This window comes from Diabrotica undecimpunctata, chromosome 6 (genome assembly GCF_040954645.1).
Source record: "Diabrotica undecimpunctata isolate CICGRU chromosome 6, icDiaUnde3, whole genome shotgun sequence".
Lineage (NCBI taxonomy): Eukaryota > Metazoa > Arthropoda > Insecta > Coleoptera > Chrysomelidae > Diabrotica > Diabrotica undecimpunctata.
Window position 1 is genome coordinate 39,627,111 of NC_092808.1, and position 23,348 is coordinate 39,650,458.

Sequence of the window (23,348 nt, forward strand, 5' to 3'; positions counted from 1 at the left end):
CCATGGAATTGCGAAATCCAAATTGCATTTCACCGATATTTTCTTCGCATTTCTTGTAAATTCTGGCATGTATGATTTTAAAAAAAAATCTTAAATGCATGACTCATAAGGCTGATAGTTCGCAAATCTTCGCAGGATTTTGCATATTGCTTCTTTGGTAGTGTTACACATGTTGACAACAGCCATTTCTCTGTGATATTACCTGAATCGTATATGACGTTAAACAGTTCAGTTAACTCCTTTGTGCTCACTTCACTCATTACCTTAATAAGTTCAACGAGGATTTCGTCCGGACCTGATTTTTAGACTGTTTTAAAGTTGCTTTCACCTCGCATTCTAGTATTAACGGCCCTGTCATGCAATTTATTTCTGAAAGGTTACCTCGGTGGTCCCAGAAAAGTTCTTGGATGTCCATTTTCCAGGTCACTAACTTCTTAACTAGTGTCGCCAGGTTCCCGTCTTTGTTTTTGAGGAGGTGCGTGTTTCTCTTCTTGTATTGACCAGTGGCTTCTCTAATCTTTCTATGGATATTTATATGATCGTGTTTCACTTGAAGCTCTTCGATAAGTTTATATTTTTCGTGCATCCATGTCTCCTTTGCTCTTTGTATTTTATTTTAATTGTTTGGTTAATTTCTTGGTATTCCTTTGCGTCCCTGTTTTTCATTCATCTTCTTTTGTTCATCATCTGCAGAATGTCATCCATTCTTTATATTTTAATCTTGTTTTCTTTCCCAGATATTCTTTTCCCGCATTTAGCATGACGTCTTTGATATAACTCCATTTTTGTTCTACACTCTGTTCTTGTTGTTTAGCGGTTTCTATTTTTTCTCATATTACATCTCTTACGTTCTGACGACCTACAGGGTCTTTTAGAGTGCCATAATCCAGGTTATGTTTAGGTTTACTTTTGATGAGTTTCCTTAGTTTGAGTTCTATCTGGCCCACTAGTGGGTTGTGGTCTGATGAGACGTGTGCTCCTGGGAAGGTCTTCGCCAAAGTCAAGCTGTACTTGAATCTTTTGTTAATGAGAATAAAGTCTATCTGGTTTCTTAAAACCTAATAGGTAGAATTTATAGCTAAAGTTTTGTCGTTACAAAAAACTCAGGTGTGTAATCAAAAAAAGCAGTTATAAACGTTTTAGATCGTTTGTAATGTGGAAGTTTAAATTTAGCGCTATTTAGGCATGTTTTAAATGCCTCACATTTATTGTTTAATCTTAAAACCGGAGCTTCAGGTTATGTGTTTTAAAGGTTAATATTTAACAATGAAAGTTCCATAGTGACCGGTCAACGGAAGTGATAAATAATATTGTTCTCATGAGAGTCATAAAAAATGGTAAAAATCGCTAAACGTTTATTTATTTAACACGTTTATAGATACTGATATTATTTGCGAAAAAATTTAAAACTGGCGTATAAAAGCTGTTTTATTTGCCTTTAAAAAGCATTTGGATTGTTGTCGATGGGATACTTTAATCAAAAGATATCGAATTTTTCAGTCGAGTTGATATAAATTTTATTTAAAACTGATTTAGCGCGCATACCTGACATTGAAAATCGCTGATCGTTTTAAGCGTTGTTTCCAAGATACTGGTTTCTTCTACAGAAAAAATGCTAATACACATTTTTGTTTAAAATTATTTCAGTTATATTTTTTATTTGAAACATTTTTTTCTATGGCCTACAGAATCTTTTTTGGGATCCCAAAATTGACATTCTTCGCAAAATTCAACTTGTTCGTACAATTTTTAGAGGTTCAGTAGCATTTTTGTTTTTAATGAATAAGAATAAGAATTCCATTCACATTCCTGAATAGTCGCCACTTTATCGATGTAACTGTCGTCTATAATTTATTTTAGGGAAGCTGCTATACTTTTTGAGAAAAGTAATATAAAAACAACGAACAAACTACAGACATTAAACGAGAAGTAAATAATTAAAAGAATATCTGTCAAAAAAAGATTTGATTTAATTACTATTTAAATGGGAATAAGCGACAATTAAAGGTTAAAGTTCGTTTATTGACGTTTCAATTTCCACTTCGGAAATCGCTCTCAAAATACAAACATTAGTAAATTAAACAAATTTTGTTTTTTTGTTACTTAGTGAAAAATTCTTCTAATAATTTAATTTTATTTGACTCATCTATATTGACAATTCGGACATATATTATACATTTTAAAATAGACGACTTTAAAATAATATTGCCAATATTGTTGAGTTGCGTTCCTGGGACGACTTTACTTATAAGATAGTTCATTCGATTACATGAAATCAACTTTAACTTGAGAATATCCGTCAGAAAAGATCATAGCATGTAATTCGTCTTTACAGATGAATAAACAGAAAATGGGAAGCGTGTAAAACCATCATACAAGACGCGGCCAAAGAGATCCTAGGTCTACAAAAAAAGACCAAATCAACTGAAGGACAGTGGTTCGATGAAGAGTGTCGCAACATAACAGAGAGGAAAAATAATGCATATCAACGACTACAACAACGACATAGAACACGAAAGGCAGAGGAGGAATATAGAATGCTAAGGAGGGAAGAGAAGAAAATACATCGCAGAAAGAAAAGAGAACACATAGAAAAAGAACTCCAAGAAATGGAAGAACTAAATAAACCATCAGAAACCAGAAAATTCTACCAAAAACTTAACAAAAGTAGAAAAGAATTTAAACCAAGAACAATGATGTGTAGAGGCAAAGAAGGAGATATAGTAACTCAACAGAGTGAAATACTACAAAGATGGACAGAATTCTTCAAAGAAAAGTTTGAAAAAAACGAAGATCCACTATATGATGGAATTATACTGGATAAAACGGATAACAGAGAAACAACCCCACCTTCAGTGGCTGAAATGCAAGAAGCAGTTACCAGACTGAAAAACAACAAGTCACCTGGATTAGACAATATCAGCGCAGAATTAATAAAGGAAGGTGGAGACTCCCTATTGAATGCGATACACGAACTAATAGTGAACATATGGAATAATAAACAACTGCCACAAGACTGGAATACCGGAGTAATTATTCCACTACATAAGAAGGGAGATCAGCTTCAATGTGAAAACTACCGAGCAATAACGCTACTGACTGTGGCATATAAAATACTGTCAAATATTGTGTATGACCGATTGAGACCATATGCGGAACAAATAGTTGGAGGATATCAATGTGGTTTCCGCAGGCAGAAGTCCACAATAGATCAGATCTTCGTCTTGAGGCAAATCTTGGAAAAGACTAGTGAATTTAATATAGACACACATCATCTTTTCATTGACTTTGAGAGTGCCTATGATAGCATCCATCGAGAATTTCTGATTCATGCACTGAAAGACTTTAATATTTCAACTCAACTCATTGATATCATAAAAGCAACACTTAAAGTACAAAGCAAAATTCGAATTCAAAACGAATTAACAGATACAATTCATGTGAGAACAGGCCTACGACAGGGAGATGCCCTATCCTGTATTCTATTCAACATCACATTAGAGAAAATAATTAGGGAGTCAAAAGTCAACACCAGAGGAACAATAATAACAAAAAGTGTACAAATATTGGCATTTGCAGATGATGTTGATATCATAGCCAGAAGCGAAAGAGAGATGATAGAAGCATTTAATGCGATAGAAAGAGCGGCACAAAACAGTGGCCTAAACATTAATGAAATAAAAACCAAATACATGAAGGTCAGTAAATCGACAGGCCAAAGAAACCTACAGAATCTGACAATAGGAGACTATAACATCGAAAGCGTGAAAAATTTTACATACCTAGGTTCACTAGTTACCGCAGATAACAATGTCAGTGAAGAAGTTAAGAGAAGAATACATATCGCTAATAAAACATATAATGGACTAATTAAACATCTAAGATCTAACAACATCACAAGAAGCACCAAATGCAAAATATACAAGACCCTGATAAAACCGGTCCTTGTATATGGATCAGAGACATGGACACTATCGAAAAGCGATGAAAACCTATTAGGCACATTTGAACGAAAAATCCTTAGACACATATATAAGGGGGTAAAAGAAAATGACATATGGCGCAGAAGATATAACTTTGAACTGTACACAGCATACAACGAACCCGAGATCATAACATCCATAAAGATCGGACGTCTGCGCTGGATGGGCCATGTTGAACGAATGTTGGAGACTGAAACACCAAAACATATTATGAGACAAACACCAGTAGGAAGAAGGTCAAAGGGAAGACCCAAACTTAGATACATGGAACAAGTGGAGCAAGATCTGAAAACACTTAAGATTACCAACTGGAAAAACAAAGCAAGGAACAGAACAGAATGGCGGAAAATCCTAGAACAAGCCAGGACCCAGAAAGGGTTGTCGAGCAACTGATAATGATGATGATGTAATTCGTCTTTAGAAAGGCAAACACATGCCTTAATGACAGTAAAATTTTCCTATTAGTGATTCCATAGTAAATTATGAGGGAAAAACCAGGAAAAAAACCTCATATTACTATCCCGACATGGTAAGTGTTTGGTCGTGCATTTAATTTACCTTCAATAAACACCAAATTCTGATTTTATATGTTTGTTATTTAAAAAATATAAATGATGTATCTTCTATATGTTACTGACTTACCAATACTGGTATTTTCCTCTTAATAACTTCCTTTTTCAATATGGGTAACCAGATCCTACTACATTCTGCCGAGAAATTTGCGACACAATTGGTCTCATTTAGCATAATTAGAGCCGCTTCTTTGATTTTTCTCTTTTTACCATCCGTTTCTTTTAGGACTGTATTTAAATTATTCCATTGAACCCTATGTTCATTATCCCATGCGTGTTTACATATTTGAGATCTATCAAATTCTCTATTTTTAATATAGAATTGATGTTCACTTATTCTACCATTTAATGGCCTTGATGTTTCAGCTAAATAAAACTGATCGCATTCACAAGGTATTTTATAAATGCAATTCTTTGTCCTTTCTTGTTCATTGTTAGGTTTGGTTTTCGACAAAATAGATCTCAACGTGTTTGTTGTTTTGAATGTTGTTGGAATGTTGAATTTATTTCCTATCCTTTTAAGCTTTTTCGATAATCCTTTTATGTATGGTATTGTTATTTTCCTCGTATTATTCCTTGTATATGCTGTAGGATCTCGTTCTAAGTTATTTTGTTCTATTCGATAGATTGTTGAAAATTCCTTATTTATAAACGATAAAGGATAATCATAAGATTCGATTTGCAACGACTGTCAAAATTTAAAAGCCATAAATGTCATCCAATTGATAACAATATTGAATCATGTGTTTATATTCTTATGACACTTCTTGTTTTAAAATAATTTTGTATAAATACAATTGTTACTTTTAAACATCTTATTTAGTTTATATAATAATTAAATTAACTGCCAAATGATATTTTATTAAATAATAAAATTACTTTGTTCAATTTTTTAAAAACATTATTTAAATTTTAAAAATACAAAACACAAAGTATAAAGCTTCGCTCTAGTCTACTGCACCGCTTATTCTACCATCTTTTTTATCACTCGAATCACTATCCATAATCATAATATTTCTACTTCGATAATGCTTTGATATCTTCTGGATTATCAAAGTTAAGTGTCTACCAAATACGATAGAGTTTATAATTACTTGAATACAGTGACCTTAAATGACAAAATTGGACAACGGAGTAGCATTACTAAAAAAGAAAAATGGATAAAAGCATGAGCTCCACTCCCTCAAATTTACAAATACAATGGTGGGAGTTTAAGTATTTATATGTACCGCATACTCACGACTATCGAAAGGATAATAACTCTGTTTTGAATAAAGCTGAATAGTCTAGGCGGGATCTGTTTTGGATTGGACATTTTCCATAGGAAGCTATTTTTTGGTCGGAATCACTTCAGGCTGTGCCAATATCGATAATCATGATATGCGCTAGTCGCAAACCCTGTGCTAAATTTTTTATTTAACAAAATATGAAAAAAATTGAAAATTTCTTATTTTTTTGCTCCTATTTTCGTTTATAATTCGGAAAATATTGATCCTAGAGAAAAAATTATAACAAGGTAAAAGTTTCGTTATTTAATTTTACACAATATTTCGTTAGCTAGAAATTGAAAATTTAATGTTTCTTGTTGAAAAAATAGCAATAATTGGAAAAAAAGTACAAAGAAATTAAGTTAATACTTCGACTTTCTAAACTTGAGCTACAAGCTCCATATTCCGCCTATAAAAACCTTTTAACATGTTTAAAACGTGTGCTAAATTTTGTTAAGATCGGTCGGATAGGTTTTGCATAATAATTTTGCAACCCAGACTACTGAAAAAAAAACGGAAATTTTGAAATTTATAGTAGGCCCTAAATAAGGCCCTCAGATAGTTGCAAATTTTTTTTACACATAAAAGAAGGCTAAAACTTTCAAACGCTTTTTGTAAAATTTATTTTTGCAGAATTTATACACTTAAAGAACATTGAAAGACGCTTCTTTAAAAAACAAGATACATTCGGCTTACTGGTTGCCGAGATATTAAAGGTCAAAGTTGGCAAACATTTGCCGTGTAACCATAAGTGATAGAGGGCTCGTTTTTAAACAAATACCCTCGTCTTGTCAAGTACTTTTTATATGAAAAGTTTTACGTAATGCGCTTTATGGCAACATCCATAAAAAAGGCAAATAAAAAACCGTTTTTACGTAAAATGTCGCTCGGAATGCATGAGCAATGGTGGTGGGGGACATTCACTCGAAATATGAATCGGCGAGTTCTAAATCATAGCGCGCGCTAAAAATTGCATTACCTCAGCTTCTTGTTAACCAATTTTGCTCTTTTTTTTGAGTCGATGTCTCGGACGACAAGGATTTCAAATATCATATTTTCAAACTCCATTTTTAATTGTAAAATTGGGAAATTTGCAATAAACAATTGTATGTTAAACAAGTACGTGCATTTTTTCTTCATACATTTTTTTTGAGCTTGCAATTTATACATTGAAGTAAATTGTTACTTTTGATAAACAAATATGTATTTATAAATTGTTAATAAATAATTTAAATTGTTAAAACAAAGGCGAACGAAAAAAAATTTTTTTTTTCATAAATAAACTTTATTTTGACTCAATCTTCAATAATTTTTTTTAAAGTCTTTTTCTTTTTTTGGAAGGACAAGAATTTTCAGGTCTGACCTCGACCTTCAATATCTCGGCAACCAGTAAGCCGAATGTATCGTTTTTTTTTAAAGAAGCGTCTTTTAATGTTCTTTAAGTGTATAAATTTTGAAATTGATATGTTTAAAGCTCGTAAAGTTATTCAATTTGTTTATAAGCCTAAAAAATGTTTAAAACTTTAAAAAAATTTCTAGGCTCTCCTAGTAAACCTATTTGAATTTTACAAAAAGCTTTTGAAAGTTTGAGCCTTCTATTATATGTAAAAAAAATTGCAACTATCTGAGAGCCTTATTTAGGGCCTACTTAAATTTGAAAATTTGCGATTTTTTTCCAGTAGGCTGGATTGCAAAATTATTATGCAAAACCTATCCGACCGATCTTAACAAAATTTAGCACACGTTTTAAACATATCAAAAAGTTTTTCTAGGCGAAATATGGAGCTTGTAAGTCAAGTTTAGAAAGTCGAAAACATTTAAAGAATTAACTTCATTTTTTTGTAGTTTTTTTCCAATGATTGCTATTTTTTCAACAATAAACATTAAATTTTCAATTTCTAGCTAACGAAATATTGTGTAAAATTGAATAACAAAACTTTTACCTTGTTATAATTTTTTCTCTAGGATCAATATTTTCTGAATTATAAACGAAAATAGGAGCAAAAAAATGAGAAATTTTCAATTGTTTTCAGATTTTGTTAAATAAAAAATTTAGTACAGGGTTTGCGACTGGCGCATATCGTGATTATCGATATTGGGTACATCCTGAAGGCATTTCAGCAAAAAAATAGCTTCCTATGGAAAATGTCCATTATGGTCTGAATTTCTACAGATCCCGCCTAGTCTAGAATGCAATGTGAGAATTGCTCACAAATTAGATATTTCTAGAATGTTTTACATAAAGTGCGTTTTTATATTTCATTAGGACAGGGCGATAAAGTGATAGTTGTTATCAATGTCAGTGTCAATTAAACATTATAGACCCTATTAAAGAATATAAATAGCTTATGTACATTGAAAAAAGTAACTGGTTAGTAAGACTTAAAAATTTTTAAAATACAATTTCGGAGATTGCCTATTAAGCTATATAAAAGTTTATTCACATTAAACCACCAAATTCATTAAGATAAATACAACCGAACAACTCTAAAACCAAAAACCATCTAGAGACCATCGAGCAAAAAGCCAAAAGATTAAGCCTAAACGTTATGAAAAGAAGACCAAAAATCATAAAACTGGCCTCTTAATGTGGCGGACATATCCGGAAATACAAAGACGCCAAATTTAAATTTTCCGGCACTTATTAACAGTATCTATAAAATATTTTTCAGAATGTGTCTTAGACGAGAAAGTTTTAATTAAATATTAACGATAATAGTCTAAAATGTGACACAATTGTTAAAAAACTTCAATATAAATAAGATTTCATGTGACGGTTGGGACAAACAATAACATAACCCAACTAAATTTGATTTCTTAATCAAGGAAAGAAACTCTCTTTCCTTGTTTAATGTGGCCTCTTAAAATGGCACTTTCCGTCTAACAATATTTTTGCCCCCACTACATTTACATTCCCTCTTTTGTCTTTTTGCTCGATGCTAGAGTCGCAATCGGCTATTAAATGATGCTAATTATAGTTAAGACATAAAAAATCGTATTGGATATACATATGTGATTATGTTTCTTATTTCTTTAAATATACCAAGAATGAAATTACGTAATGTCAATAATCTTAAATCGCGCCAAAACAAAAAATTACTTCGTAATATTTATACTAGCCATTTTCGGACATAAGCAGTATTTTTGCTGTCTTTACTAGTCTTTAATTTAGACTATTGTATTCCATCCTATGTCAGCATTCTAACAATGCCTTTTATGTATTTACGTAATCGCCCATATATTATCTACCTATTTCATCTTCCATATATTTTTAGAATTACATGATCAGCAATTTAAGTTTTAAGCTCTTTAAAATATGCTATCTTTAATAAAAAAATATGATTGTTACCTATATTTTAGTATCTTAATATATAACATTCTCTATATATACATATCATTATCATAAGTAATTTGTTGCTTAAACTAAGAATTTACCAAACTAGATGGCACAAAAGTTGATCTTAAATTATATCTTTAGTGCAAAGCTACACATATTTTAAAAATATGTCAGCAGTTTTAGAACTGCAAGCTATTTTGCGAGTTGGTTATTGGGGAGAATATTAAATCCGGACCTGAAACAAAAAAGCTTTTTAAAATTAACTATAATTTAATGGAAAAACTATAAAAAGTGTATAATTATAATAACCTGATAACTATATGTTTATAGCAAAGAATAAAATTAACTTTGTAAAATGATCTAACCTATAAATACAATAATAACGAAATCAGAAGTAAAATAAAGAATAATAAGTAAAATAAAGCATTCGGGACTTGCCAAATTTTTAACCTTTTGTGATTACTGAGCATGTTTGTCAATTTTTCTAATGACACATTAATTACGTTCAGTTTTTAGTTTAATCCTATCAAATATAGAAGAATTGATGAATTCGACCGTTACTTGATGGAAATTCATTTTATGTAACAATAAAACACTGAAAACTTTGTTTTCAAAACTTCCACAAAATTTATTTTAAATTCTTATCACTACAGCTGTTTCGGCTAATTGCCTTTCTCAAGTGATCTGTTTCTGGCATGGGTTTACACTTTATAGTCTCTAATGAAATAGGTTGAGAAGGGGAGAACTGTTTGTCTCAAGCTGGTCATTCAGAATTATATCTGTGTTTTTTAATTTGTTGATTTCCATAGATTCTAACAAAGATAGCTTAAGGCCTTTATTTTGAATGTGTAGAATTTTAAATTCGTCATTAAAAGAACATAATCATTCATAAAAGTGTCATAAAAGAACACCTTCTAGATCATAATCATTCTTTTAATGACGAATTTAAAATTCTACACATTCAAAATAAAGGCCTTAAGCTATCTTTGTTAGAATCTATGGAAATCAACAAATTAAAAAACACAGATATAATTCTGAATGACCAGATTGAGACAAACAGTTCTCCCCTCCTCAACCTATTTCATTAGAGACTATAAAGTGTAAACCCATGCCAGAAACAGATCACTTGAGAAAGGCAATTAGCCGAAACAGCTGTAGTAATAAGAATTTAAAATAAATTTTGTGGAAGTTTTGAAAACAAAGTTTTCAGTGTTTTATTGTTAAATATAGAAGAGGCTACAAAAAAAACTTCAGTCAAAACAATATGAAAAATCATTGAGTTAATAAACCTTGTGGAAAAAGAAAATAAGAAAAAAGTTAACTTGCAAAAATGTTAGACATTGCAAAGAGCAAGCTGTCTACCAATCTTAAAAGCAAGGATACAATTTTAGCGGTTTTATGTAAGGCAACTTCATCAAAAAATTTTGATCGAAATTTGATTTTTTGGATCTTGACAAATGTCCTCTAAAATGGTTTCAGGAATACCAAAGAAAAAATATTCTAATCAGTTGAACTTTCCTCTAAGAGAAGGTCTTAACTTACGTCAGTCATATAGTCTATAAAGACTTTAGTACTAACAGTGATTGGCTGACAAATTAAAAAAAAAACGGTTTGGCATTAGTATGAAGTTGGTATGTGGTGAGAGTGCGAGTGAGGATGAGGTAGTTTGAGAGGACTGGAAAAAAATTGTTTTCACCAGAAGGAATTTATAACTCAGACGAAACAGGTTTGTTTTACAGATGCAAGTTTGATAAAACATTCGAATTCCAAAACAACCAATTTCAGGGTGGCAAGTAAAGCAAGAAGAAAATGCCGGTTTATTCTGCTGTAAACATAATTGGATCAGCCAAACGTGTGCCTTTCGCCATTGAGGCGTGATCAGTTGATGAAGAGGTGAATAATTATAGTTTTCCAAATTTTAAAATTGTAAATTCTTCTAGTAGATCCCAGAATAAACATTCTTATGAATAACAGAGTATAACATATTTTATCAGAATAACATATTTTACTAGATCAGTACTGTGTTTAAAAATATATTGAGGTATGTGGACTGAAGGGGTATTATAATTTAAATCAACACACAATTATTTTAGTATGCTATAGATTTCCTAAAGATAAACTTGATGTGTTTTATAAATAACTTTATATTATTTTGAATTTAAATTTTAAACTAAATCCATTTATATTTTTAACAGGTGATTTTATTGTAAATTCCATGACACTAAATAATTCAGACACATGTACTGCCTGTCTTCTAGCATCTTATGGATTGTCTCTCGAAAACTTAAACCTAAAAGGTCGACTTTCATATACAGAAATATCTTGGATCATGTGTATACAAATTGTGAAGATTGTATAGTTACTGTAAATGTAAATACTGAATCGGATCACGATATATTCCTTTTAACCCTTATCTGGTGAAACGGAGTCTTCAAGACTCCTCGCTCCACTTACACCTTCGTGTCTTCCTTCACTGATATTTTTTAGTCCCATGAATTCGTGTACCTTCCTGGCTTTTAGGCAGTTCTCGTATACCGAATAATTACTATCGTTCACATGTAAAATATTTTATTAACGTAATCGTCGGAGTCTCATAGACTCCATTTCCCCATGGGTGTCCTAGATCTCGTAACGTTTTGGACTTCAAGAATTCAATTAAACATGCTTGCGTTGGTATCAAGAGTTGGGTAGTGGACAAAGCTTTTGAGATAACAAGTGAAAATGATTCAGATAGTGAAATAGACTTTAGTGACAATGATAGTATAGAAATAAAACAAACTAATCGAACAGCGACTTCTGAATACAATTCACCTGACCAAGTACTTGCAGTAATTATTTGAACGAGAGTGAGGGAGAAGATAATTATTACCACGAAAAAAAAATTGATTCAAATGGTTTAAGGTTGATTTTTCTCGAAATGTGCTGAATACGCCTACCTGTAAAAATATAAAAGTATCTATGGCACGCACACCGCTAGAAAATGTAGTGCCTGCTTCTGAAAAATATTTTTATTAGCCATGTGCCAATTACGTATCGAAAATACAAATTAAAACCTGCGAAATATGAAAGCAAAATATAAACGTTCTAGTTTCGAGCATTCCTATGAGTTCTATTGCACACATCCATTTTAAAGGTAATCATGAAGACGTCAAAAGTATGTTTGCAACGGATGGTACTGGTCGAGAGATATTTAGAGTAGTTTTTTCTAAAATAAGGTTCTTACTATTGTTAGCTGCTATAAGATGTGATAATTTGACGAACAGAGAAGAAAGGAAAAATATTCATTTTGACTACACATTCAGATCGCAGCCATTTACGAATTTTTGAGCTTATTTGTACAAATTGCTTAAAAGTCCTACATCGTTGATACTTCTGCATGGGTAGATGAAATGCTAGTAATATTCCAACGTAGGTGCGTTTCTAAAATTTATAAGCCAAACAAAGTAGGGTTTGAAAATTTAGTGTTTGAAAGATGCTCGTACTTTATACTTATTCAATGATATATATATATATATATATATATATATATATATATATATATATATATATATATATATATATATATATATATATATATATATATATATATATATATCAGCTCGCAACAAAGGATATGCCGATACCTTTTACCTTTATTTTACTATTAACTCGCATTAACCTTTTTCTTATTATATATATAGTAAACTCTTAAATATTGGTGAAATCTGCAAGAAAGACTCTAATGAGTATCAATTGTTCCGCCGAACGTTTTCGCCAAAGAGAATTAATTTGGCTTCTTCAGGGCTGAAAGAGAAAAAATTATAATTAGCTACCATATATTATCTATTGGTCGATCGGATAGCCAAGCGGGCTGGGCGGCTGGCTTCTCCTTCGCTTCACTGCGAGAGATGTGAGTTCAATCCCCAGCTCGGTGTACAGAAAACAAAAAGGCTAACGCAGCAGTTTAAAATTCTAAATGAATCTGCGGCTTAGTCTAGAATATGCTGGTATCTGATCGGCCTATGGTGGAGCAGTACGGCAAGAGATAAGGGCTTGCGGCTTGGTGATACTCCTCCATAGATCCCTACCGGAAGGGCGTGTGCCGCCTAAATACCGGGTATATATATATATATATATATATATATTATCTATTAAAAACATTATTGATCTTACCGTAACTTAGAATTGTAGAGTTAGAATGTTGAAAAACTTAGCTAGTAACAACATAGTGGTGTTTTTTGTTACTATGTGGAAAAAAAATAGTTTTTTTTAAAGATGGAAATGTATGGTAGCTTAACGCAAAGGTTTACCCAAGGTTAATCGTAAAACCCAATGTAACTACATTTAAAAGGAGGTAATTCTTTGAATTGTCGGAAATAACTAAATTTTTGATTGTTAGAAAGTTTAAATGTGAGGTGAAATGAAGGATCTGATAGTTTTATTACTCTATTTTTTATCTGTTTGATTAAGTTGACTTTGGTAGAATTATTATGGTAAGAGTGGTTATTAAGGTATCTACCAGAATGGGTCGGTTTTTGATACCAATCTATTTTAATGTTGTTGTTTTCCCTGATCATCCTTATGTCGAGAAAGGGACGGACCAATTACCATCTTCCCTCTCTATAGTGAACTGGATGTAGGGGTCATAACCATTGACATAATTATGAATCTAAAAGAGAGTTCATTGAAATGTTTTATATTTTCCTTAACGATTTCTCCATCAATGTTAAGAGCGACATTAAGAATCTAAGCGATATATACCACTTCTTACTTAAATCAGACACCAAGAACAATACAACATCACAGATAACTAACTTGACTGATATATCCATTAAAAACTAACCTAATTTAATAATTAATTTTCATTAACTAAAAAACATAACATTCCCTTGCTTTTCTTAGATACATCTCAATAAGATATTATTATAAAAATACATGAACAATATAAAAAAGAAAATCTAAAATAATATTTCCCTATACTGGGATTTAATTTCAATTGGTTTTATCAATGAACCTTAACGACATAAAGATTCAAAAGAACTACTTAAATTGTCAGCACATGCGTTCTGGTTAAAACAAAACCTCACTTTTAAACTTTCTGAAAATCAAAAATTTAGTTATTGCCGACAATTCAAAGAATTACCTCCTTTTAAATGTAGTTACATTAGGTTTTTTGATTAACCTTGGGTAAACCTTTGCGTTTTAAGTTCAAAGCTACCATACATTTCCAACGTTAAAAAAACTTTTTTTGCACATAGTAACAAAAAACACCACTATGTTGTTACTAGCTAAGTTTTTTAACATTCTAACTCTACATTTCTAAGTTACGGTAAGATCAATAATGCTTTTAATAGATAATATATAGTAGCTAATTATAATTTATTCTCTTTCAGCTCTGAAGAAGCCAAATTAATTCTCTTTGGCAAAAACGTTCGGCGAAATAATTGATACTCATTAGAGTCTTTTTTGCAGATTTCCCCAATATTTAAGAGTTTACTATTTAACTTATCTGCAAATATTAAATTTCTTTTCTTTTCTCTCTCTCTCTCTCTCTATTTATATATATATATATATATATATATATATATATATATATATATATATATATATATATATATATATATATATATATATATATATATATATATATATATGCTGGAAAGTAAACCGATGGTAACGGTGTTTCTAATAAGGAACGAAAGAAATCGATTCCAACTCAAGCAGTCATCAGATTTTTGAAGCCACTGTATAATTCGAATAGAAATGTAACAGCTCATAACTGTTACAGTTCGGTAGAACCAGCTAATTACTTACTGAACAATAAGTTAACTTTTGATGTTACCCTAAAATAGATAAAAAGAAAAATTTCGCTACTATTTTTAACCAATAAAACAAGAGAAGTTGTAAACAGCTTATACGGTTTTACGAAACATCTACGCCATTATTGTCTTACACTCCAAAGAAAAACGAATCTGTTCTTTTGTTTTCATTTATACACCACGCTAGAGTTATGGACGAGGACACTAATAAACTAGAAATTATATTATGGTACAATCTTACAAAAGGGGGTGTAGATGCCTTAAATAAAAAAAACTGCTAAATGTTCTTATAGACGCTAAACTCGAAGATGGCCTATGACAAACTTTATAAGGTTGTAGATTATATATAGACCAATTAACAGCAAGGAAAGATCTATTAAATAGATAATCTCCCAGCTGAATTATATAAAGAAGGTGGTCACGATACCATAATGGGACTACAGCTCAGCCTATAAAAGCAATATGGATACAGAAATTCCTCCCCAATGATTGGAAAATTGGAATACTTTTCACCATACACAGACAAGAAGATATCTTTGAATGCTCTAACCACATAGGAATTATGCTAAATGCAGCGTATAAAATATTTTCCACAGATCTATGTTACCATATGGCACTATATGCAGAACGACTAGTAGAAAAATACTAGGCTGATATTTTTTATTTCAATTACTGGAGTATGGCATAGATACGACTCTGTGAATAGAAGAGGAATGTTCAAAACAATTAAAGAGCTAGGAACACCAAATCAGTTGGCAAATTTAACAAATTTAACTCTTAAACAAATTGAATGTAGAGCACAAATTCAGAGGGAACTGTCTAAATATTTTAAAATAAATAACGGGCTCCACCAGAGAGACCCTCTTACCTGTATACTATTCAATCTGGCTTTTAATATAGTAATACGTATGTCACAAATCACAACCATTAATTTAATACATAGTAAACCAGTACAAATCCTTGCCTATGCTGATGATATCAATATTGTTGGGAAAACGCTCTACGAGAGGCGTATAGAGAATTAAAAGAATAGGCTACAAAAACGGTTTTAATAATAAAGAGCAACAGACGAAGTATATGAAAATAAGCACGCAACTACTAATCCTGCGACCACAACGAAGAAGATATGTTACGAAAAACTAGAGATGGGGGACATATAAACTAGAAACCTTAAAGGGGGCTAATCTTTTACAAAAAAAAGGATTTTTAAGTGAAAATAGTTCCATTATAATTTTAACATTTATATCATGTTACTATTTTTGATTAATATCATGCATCCGAAATATATATTCTATAAAACTTCTGCGTAAAGCGATAAGTGACTAGGTATTAGGTACCGCGTTTTAAAGTTTTTATTAATAGCTTATGTTTTCATACAATTTTTATATAACATAAGTAACATGCGAAAATTGATCGTATTTTCCAATCTAGAGACAAAATAGGAATTTTTAAAATGCGTCTCCTGTTGCATTTTATCCTTTCATTGTAGCTTTTGATTAAATATCAAGTCGGGATCCAGTTTCTCAGCTAATGCGATGTTTTCGTTCTCCCCTTATATGCATAGAAAAGCGAAAATAACGGCATTACCTATTTTCCTTGTACCTTGTTTAAATTGGATCACGGAGCCATGAGATGTTTTATCAAATTTTCTTTTTTGGTTCAGAAAGCAGTTAGGGCTTGATGTAAATTTATATTTTTCTTATACCTTTGCATGAGTTTTGGCAATCTACCGCTCTGTATGAGTTTAAATTAACTTCGTTATAATAAAGTTGTTTATTTTCGAGAAAATGTTCTTAAAAGTCGACAGTATTACTTGAGTGGAATCACGAAATCTGAATTGGGGTTGTGTTTGTTTTTAATATTTGTAATTGGAAAATGGTATACGGCGAAATACAACGTAATATTCAGTTAAGGCTGTTCAGTGCAATTATCAAACGAGCCGTCGAAGGATTTTAGTCTTTAAAAACCAGTATTTTAAATAAATAATTCGCAATTATTAAGATTTGTATTACTTAATCCCAGTTTTTTAGATAATCTTAACTTCTGTTTTACTATTGTTAAAATATTTCTTTGTAACAGCTCATGTTTAACCTATAATTCATAAATTTACAATATTTTTTTTATTTACATAAAGTACATCGACATCAACTACGACCAGACAACTAATAAACCAGTACCAAGGTACTGCTGATTATGTCCGTCACTAAGGAGGAGGCCGTAAACGAATAACAACGGAGAGAGATGATCGATTTCTTGTATTGAAGTCCCTGAGAAATCGACATTTAACTGGTGCTAATCTCAAAGAAGAGCTTAGCGAGGTCCGAGTTGTAGTTACCACTATTTGGACAGTCAGGGGGAGACTGAAGGCAGCCAATCTGACACCAAAAAGGGCAGCTACGGGTCAAAAGCCAACTGCAGTCCAGAAGAAAAGGCGATTAGAATTTGCTCGAGAACATCTGGATTGGGACGACTATTAATGGAGTCAGGTATTATTCTCCGACGAAAGTAGGATATACCTACATGGCAACGACAAGAGGCGTCTATAGAAGGCCAGGAGACCGATTTGCTCAATGTTGTATACAATAAATTGTGTCATATGGCTCTTTTAATATCCGAAAACGGGGAAGACCTTGAAGCGATTTATCTAATCAAGTAGTCGCTGCAAAACGCCAGAACATTGAAATTAGACCTCTTGTTGAGGTAAAATTTGATAATATTGGACATTTTTCAGAGCATATACAGCTACCTTTACTTTTAAGATGCAAAAACCCGGGTTGTATAGGAAAATCAAGATAGAAATGTCAGAAGTGCAATGTTCATTTGTGCCTTTAAAAGGAAAAAATTGCTTTTTTATGTATCATATGCGCTAGTTTTTTTGATTTATTAAGTACTTTTAGGTACAAATGTAGTGTTATAGTGTTATATGAATTGTTTTAAGTACACTTTAGTCAAAAAATGTTTTTTCATTTGCTAAAAAAAAGCGGTACTGAAAGGGTTAAACAAAATAAAATAAAAATTGAAAATATTTATTTTTATTTAAATAATTTGCTAAATTTATCTTGATCGAACTATTGACATTAACTGGGCTAAACAATATTCGGTTTCCACTCAAAGCTAAGAATAAATACAGCTCTTTCTGTAAAACTGAAAAGTTTCGATGCTATTCATATTTAAATTTTAAATTATAGCTTCTCTTTTCAACCACTTCGTCTTCTGTACAAAATATATATTTGCGCAGTCCTTTACTTATGACCGAAGTTGGAAAAAACATAAATTTTACCAAATACCGAAATATGTCGATGTGGAGAGAAAATGATGATAAGATTAACTGATTTCTCGTATTTGAAGCAGATCTTTCTCGGCTTAGTAAAGCTGGAGGCGGTATATAAACGAACGGAGGTAGTATTTTCGAGTATTCGAATATTATTTCGCCATTATTTTATCATCTTTGGGTTTTCTGCAGCATTAATCAAAGAAATTGGATTTATTTTTCTTTTTAGGAAATACACATTTCTATCATTAGAATCTATTGCTAGTTTTTAAGAGATTAATTTGTTTAATAACGAAAAACAAACCGTTGTGATCCTATTTTATTGTGGCATTTTAATATAATTAAGTATTTTTATTGGGAATTAACCACAATTTTAGATTAACCATTTAAAGTTTATTGGTCCCTAAGTGAATACAGCAAAACCTCGATATAACGGAATACTTAGGGGAAGGGGTGTCCTTTGAAGCCGAAAGTCTGTTATATAAAAATTTATTTGAAATAAATTAAAAAACTTGTTTTTTTTTAAATATGTATGTACACTGTACTAAGATATATATAAAAAATACAAAATACAAACAAAGTTCGATTTAATTGTCTATGGACATTCATCATTAAGTGACGTTGCTGTTGATATCGACGCGCTTGTTGTCGGTAATCCTGTTTTGAAAAAAGGAATCAAGTTTTATTTGAATTTTCGGTATCTTTTTTATGATCAACTCTCTAAAATTACAAAAATGCGTAGATTACAGTTGAAGTTTGTTATCTGATGAATAATCAATAAATGTTATTATTTAGTCAAGATGCGATCCTACCTCTGATAACTTTATTTTTGACAGTGTTGTTTTGTCGTCTTCTTAGCTATCTTCACTTCCATCCTAATTTTTTTGTTTTATAACTTCATCACCTTCATCTACTTCTAGCCATTGTAAAACATCTTCCTCAGCTATATGTTCTCCGGCATTATTAATTATTTTTCTACCGAAATCAGAAACTTTCAACCCTTCTAAATCTATTTCTGCATTTTGACCATTAAACAAATTCGTCCATCCTTTTTTTAATATCTGCTCTTTCACCTCCTCCCATGCCGCAGCAAAATTAAACATTGTTGATTTTAAATTGTAAGACCTTAAGTTTTGCAAGGTACGCTGCCCTCTTGTATTTTCTGCATTATCTCCATCGTGCAATACAACCATTTCTTCGTCTAAAAACTTTGTGTGATATATTGGTTTGGTTGCCAAAATTCTTCTCTGATTCATGGGTTTAATAAGCAATCTTGTATTTTTTGGCAAAAACATACAGCTAAAGTTGCCATCTTCTGAACATAAAATATGTTTTGAGGGGTAAGCAGAAGCGTTTCTTCCCTTCAAATTTTCTCATTGAAGGTTCAACTTCTGTGAAAAACTAATTTTTGAAAATATCTAAGGTGAACCATACCTTCTAAGAGCTAAAATATACTAGATTTTAACTTTTGTATAATCTCTAGTTTATTATTGATCATTAGATTGATTATTTTCCTCCTCTTCTCCTTCTTCCTCTTTATAAGCAATTCTGCTTGTTCATTGGCAGATTGATACCTCTATAGAAGGTTGTCACTCCATCTTTTTGCGCGGTCGTCCCATACTTCTTCTGCTGATTGGTGACTTATCTCTTGCTATTTTGACGACGCGGGTCTTCTCCATTCTTCTTATGTGGTTATTCTATTCTTTTTTTTATTTTGTGTTTATTCTCTCAGCGGATTTCCTATAATTCTTCTCAGTACACTCATCTCTTTTGTTTTTAGTAGCCTTCTTTGTCCAGGACTCCATAGCTAAAAAGTGTAATTCCCAGGTATTTTATTTCTATTACTTGTTCAATACTGATGCCATAAATTTTTATTTTACATCTGGTTGGTTCTTTGCTGACTACTGTTTATTTTAGTTTTCTGGGATGAGATTGTCATATTAAATTCTTTTGCTCTTATGTTAAATCTGTGGACCAGTTTTTGCAGACTATCTTCATCTTAGGCTATCAATATTGCGTCGTCTTCGTAACAGAGTATTCTGATTTCTTTGTTTTCCATTATGTATCCTCTTTCTTTGTCAACGGTGTTAATGAGTTTATCCATGATCAAATTGAAGAACATGGGGCTCAATGAATCTCCTTGTCCGCTGCCTATTTCTATAGGTTCTGTAAGTTGTCCATCTATTCCGACTTCCATTTTGTTGTTTTGGTAGATCGATAGTTTTTATAATATTTAGGGGAACTTCTTTCTAATACAGAACATGGATTACATCTTTGAGTGTTAGTCTGTTAAACGCTTTCTTTAGGTCAATGGGACACAGAAATGCTGGTCTATTATAGTCTAGCGATTTCTCAGTAATTTGTTTTAAACCGAATATTGCATCTGTACACGATATTCTACTACGAAAACCCTGTTGTTCATCTGATAAACTTATCCTCTGATTTATCAGCACTTGTAAAATTTGAGTTGTAAGTTTAAGCGTAGTATTTAACAAGTTTATACCTCTGTAGTTTTCTCTCTGTTTTTTATCCCCTTTTTTGAATAGTAGAATTAGTTTGCTTGTTCTTCATTCTTCCGGTTTTTCATTGTGTTTTATATAATATTTTTATTGCTGATAATTTTATTTATTTATGTTGCTAATTGTTCTGTCATTGTGAAGCAGCAGGTAAAGACAAGATATCAACTCGTTTGGTATCCCGTCTTTACCTGTTGCTTTTCTGTTATTCAGGTTTTCAAGTATTTTCCAAACTTCCTGTACATTTATGTTAAGTTCTTCATTTGTTGTGGTAATTTCTGGTATTTCCGATCCTAGTGTCGTCTGTTATTCCTCTGCATATAGCTTTTTTAGGTAGTCAATCCACGTATCCTTTTGTATGTGTTTTGGTTCTATTAGTTTCTTTACCTCCGTTCTTTGACCTCTTATGAAGAGCCATATTTCCTTTTGAAGACCGTAAAAATTATATTCCATTTCCTTCAAAAAGCGTTCCCAGTAATCATTTTTTATTTTTCTTACAATTGCACGTGTTTCGTTTCTAATTGTCTTGTGATTATGGTATGCCTCTTGTGTCTTGGTTGACATGTATTTCAGGTAAGCTTTTTTCTTTTCTTTACATTTTTCCTTCATTTCTGTACAGAACCATGGACCCGTTCTTCACCTTGGGAATGATTTATTTTTATTTATATTTCTTTCACCAAGAACTTCCTTGTCCGAGGCTAAGATACTAGACTTAATTTTTTCCCTTCTTTCTTCAACTCCATCATTTTCTGTGATATATGTATTTCTGCTCTTTTCGGTTATTCTTTTTTGGAATGGGTATCGTGTGAAGTCATCCTTTAAGCTTTCGACTTTTATTGTGTGTTTTATGTGTGTTTTGCACAATACCAATTGATGATCACTTCCCATTTCTGTTGATGTTAGTGCTCTTACATCCAAGATTTAAGAGGGTTGTAACTCTATATTCGACAGAAAGTCTATCATAGATCTGTGTCCTCTACTGTTTTCAAAAGTGTATTTGTGAGGGAAAAATGTATTATTAATACGTATCTCGTTTATGTTTCAGAGGTCCGTCAGAAGGTCTCCGTTTTCATTTCTGATAATTTCGCTATATCGCTGTTTTATTCCTGGTTATATCATTTCCAATACTGGCATTAAAATCTTACAGTCTGAAGGTGTTCGTAGAATTTTTCTTTTGTGGTGGTATCTCTGTTGTTCTCTGGTGCACAGATTGCTATCACATTTCGAGGTTTGACACCCAGTTTAAGTTTTACACTTACTATTCTTTCAGAGGTATATTTACATTCTTGTACTTGGTGTACAATTTTTTTGTGATCAACAGGGCGACTCCTTCTTTGGCTCTGGTTTCTTTCGCGACACCACTGTAAATCATCAGATCATCTAGCATAATTTGACCCTTTCCTTTTTTCTTCGTCTCTTGTGGTGCACATATGCCTATATTTTATCCTTTAAGCTCTTTTTTGTAATTTCTTGCTCTCTTGTGCGTAGAGACTTTACGTTTTAAGTACCGATGCGAAGTATATTTCACGTTGTTTTTTATAAATTCGTTGTCCTCTAATGAGATCATTCCTGTTCCATAAGGCATAATCTTGTTGCTATGAGCTATATGGTTTTAAAGTCTATCAGTAGGGTGCTAACCTGACTGTAGACCTCCTCCTCCTTTATCCTGGCTTGGGACCGGCAACGGTTCTGTCGAGCTACTCGATCTACTCAACAAAACTGCAGGTGGAGTTGATTATTTTTCGTTTGTCCATATTAAAAGGGTAGGATTGCGAAAATTTTAACTTATTTACTGACATACAGTAAACTTAATGAGTTCATTGAAATATGCAGAACGAATAAACAAGTCAAACTGCTGTAGAGTTGCCTGAATTCCGGTCAGCGTGATAAATGCCCATATAATCATAGAAACCTACGCGTTATTATATTCAGGGAATCCCCTAATAGTGTGTGATGTTCTTACTTTCTGTTCCTTGCCTACAAATGTGTAAATTTATATCTCATGTGTGTACATACATTATAATATGTTTACGATAAAATATTATCTTTCTCTTACAAATGCTTTATTTATTTATTTATCTTTGAGCAAAAAAACTATACATATTACTATTAGAAATGTGTCCTCTTGTGCTAAATTATATTGAAATTCTTTGTAAAATACAGTGTTAAGGGATGGGTAAAGCATGTATTTATAATATTAACAGTACGTTTTAATTTTTTTATGTTTGACCAGATTCTTTGTCCGTTATATCCGATGTCCTTTAAATAGAGGTCCGTTATAACGAGGTTTTACTGTACTCTTATATTATATATTGCTAAAATAAGCAAAATTCCTTTCGAAATAGCAACAGCGGCAACTTTACGTGAGATGGTGGCTCTCAGTACGAGCAACACCAAGTATTGATGAAAAAACTAAAATAGCATCATAAAGTGGTACATACAAGTTTAATCCACTGAGCGTTTATTGCAAGCGTGAGTATTGTCGACTTGTCGAGACTTTTCAACTGTTTTTAACGATTTGTTTTTCTTTGTTTTTTTTCTTGTTTTCGTGTTGTAAGTTTTTTTGATTAACTCGATGTTAGATTTTTAGTTTTTAAGTAATG

At 31.8% G+C, this 23,348-nt stretch overlaps 1 protein-coding gene across 3 annotated transcripts in view; it reads right to left on the reverse strand.

Annotated features, from left to right (window-relative positions):
- Positions 1-9,046: 9,046 nt before the first annotated feature.
- side (motor axon guidance molcule sidestep) overlaps positions 9,047-23,348 on the reverse strand; it is a 566,673-nt gene continuing 552,371 nt past the window's right edge. For all 3 annotated transcript variants that reach the window (XM_072534634.1, XM_072534635.1, XM_072534633.1), the window contains one exon: positions 9,047-9,395. In XM_072534634.1, coding sequence (XP_072390735.1) covers positions 9,340-9,395 — 56 coding nt within the window. In that variant the 3' untranslated portion in view covers positions 9,047-9,339. The remainder of the gene's footprint in view (positions 9,396-23,348) is intronic.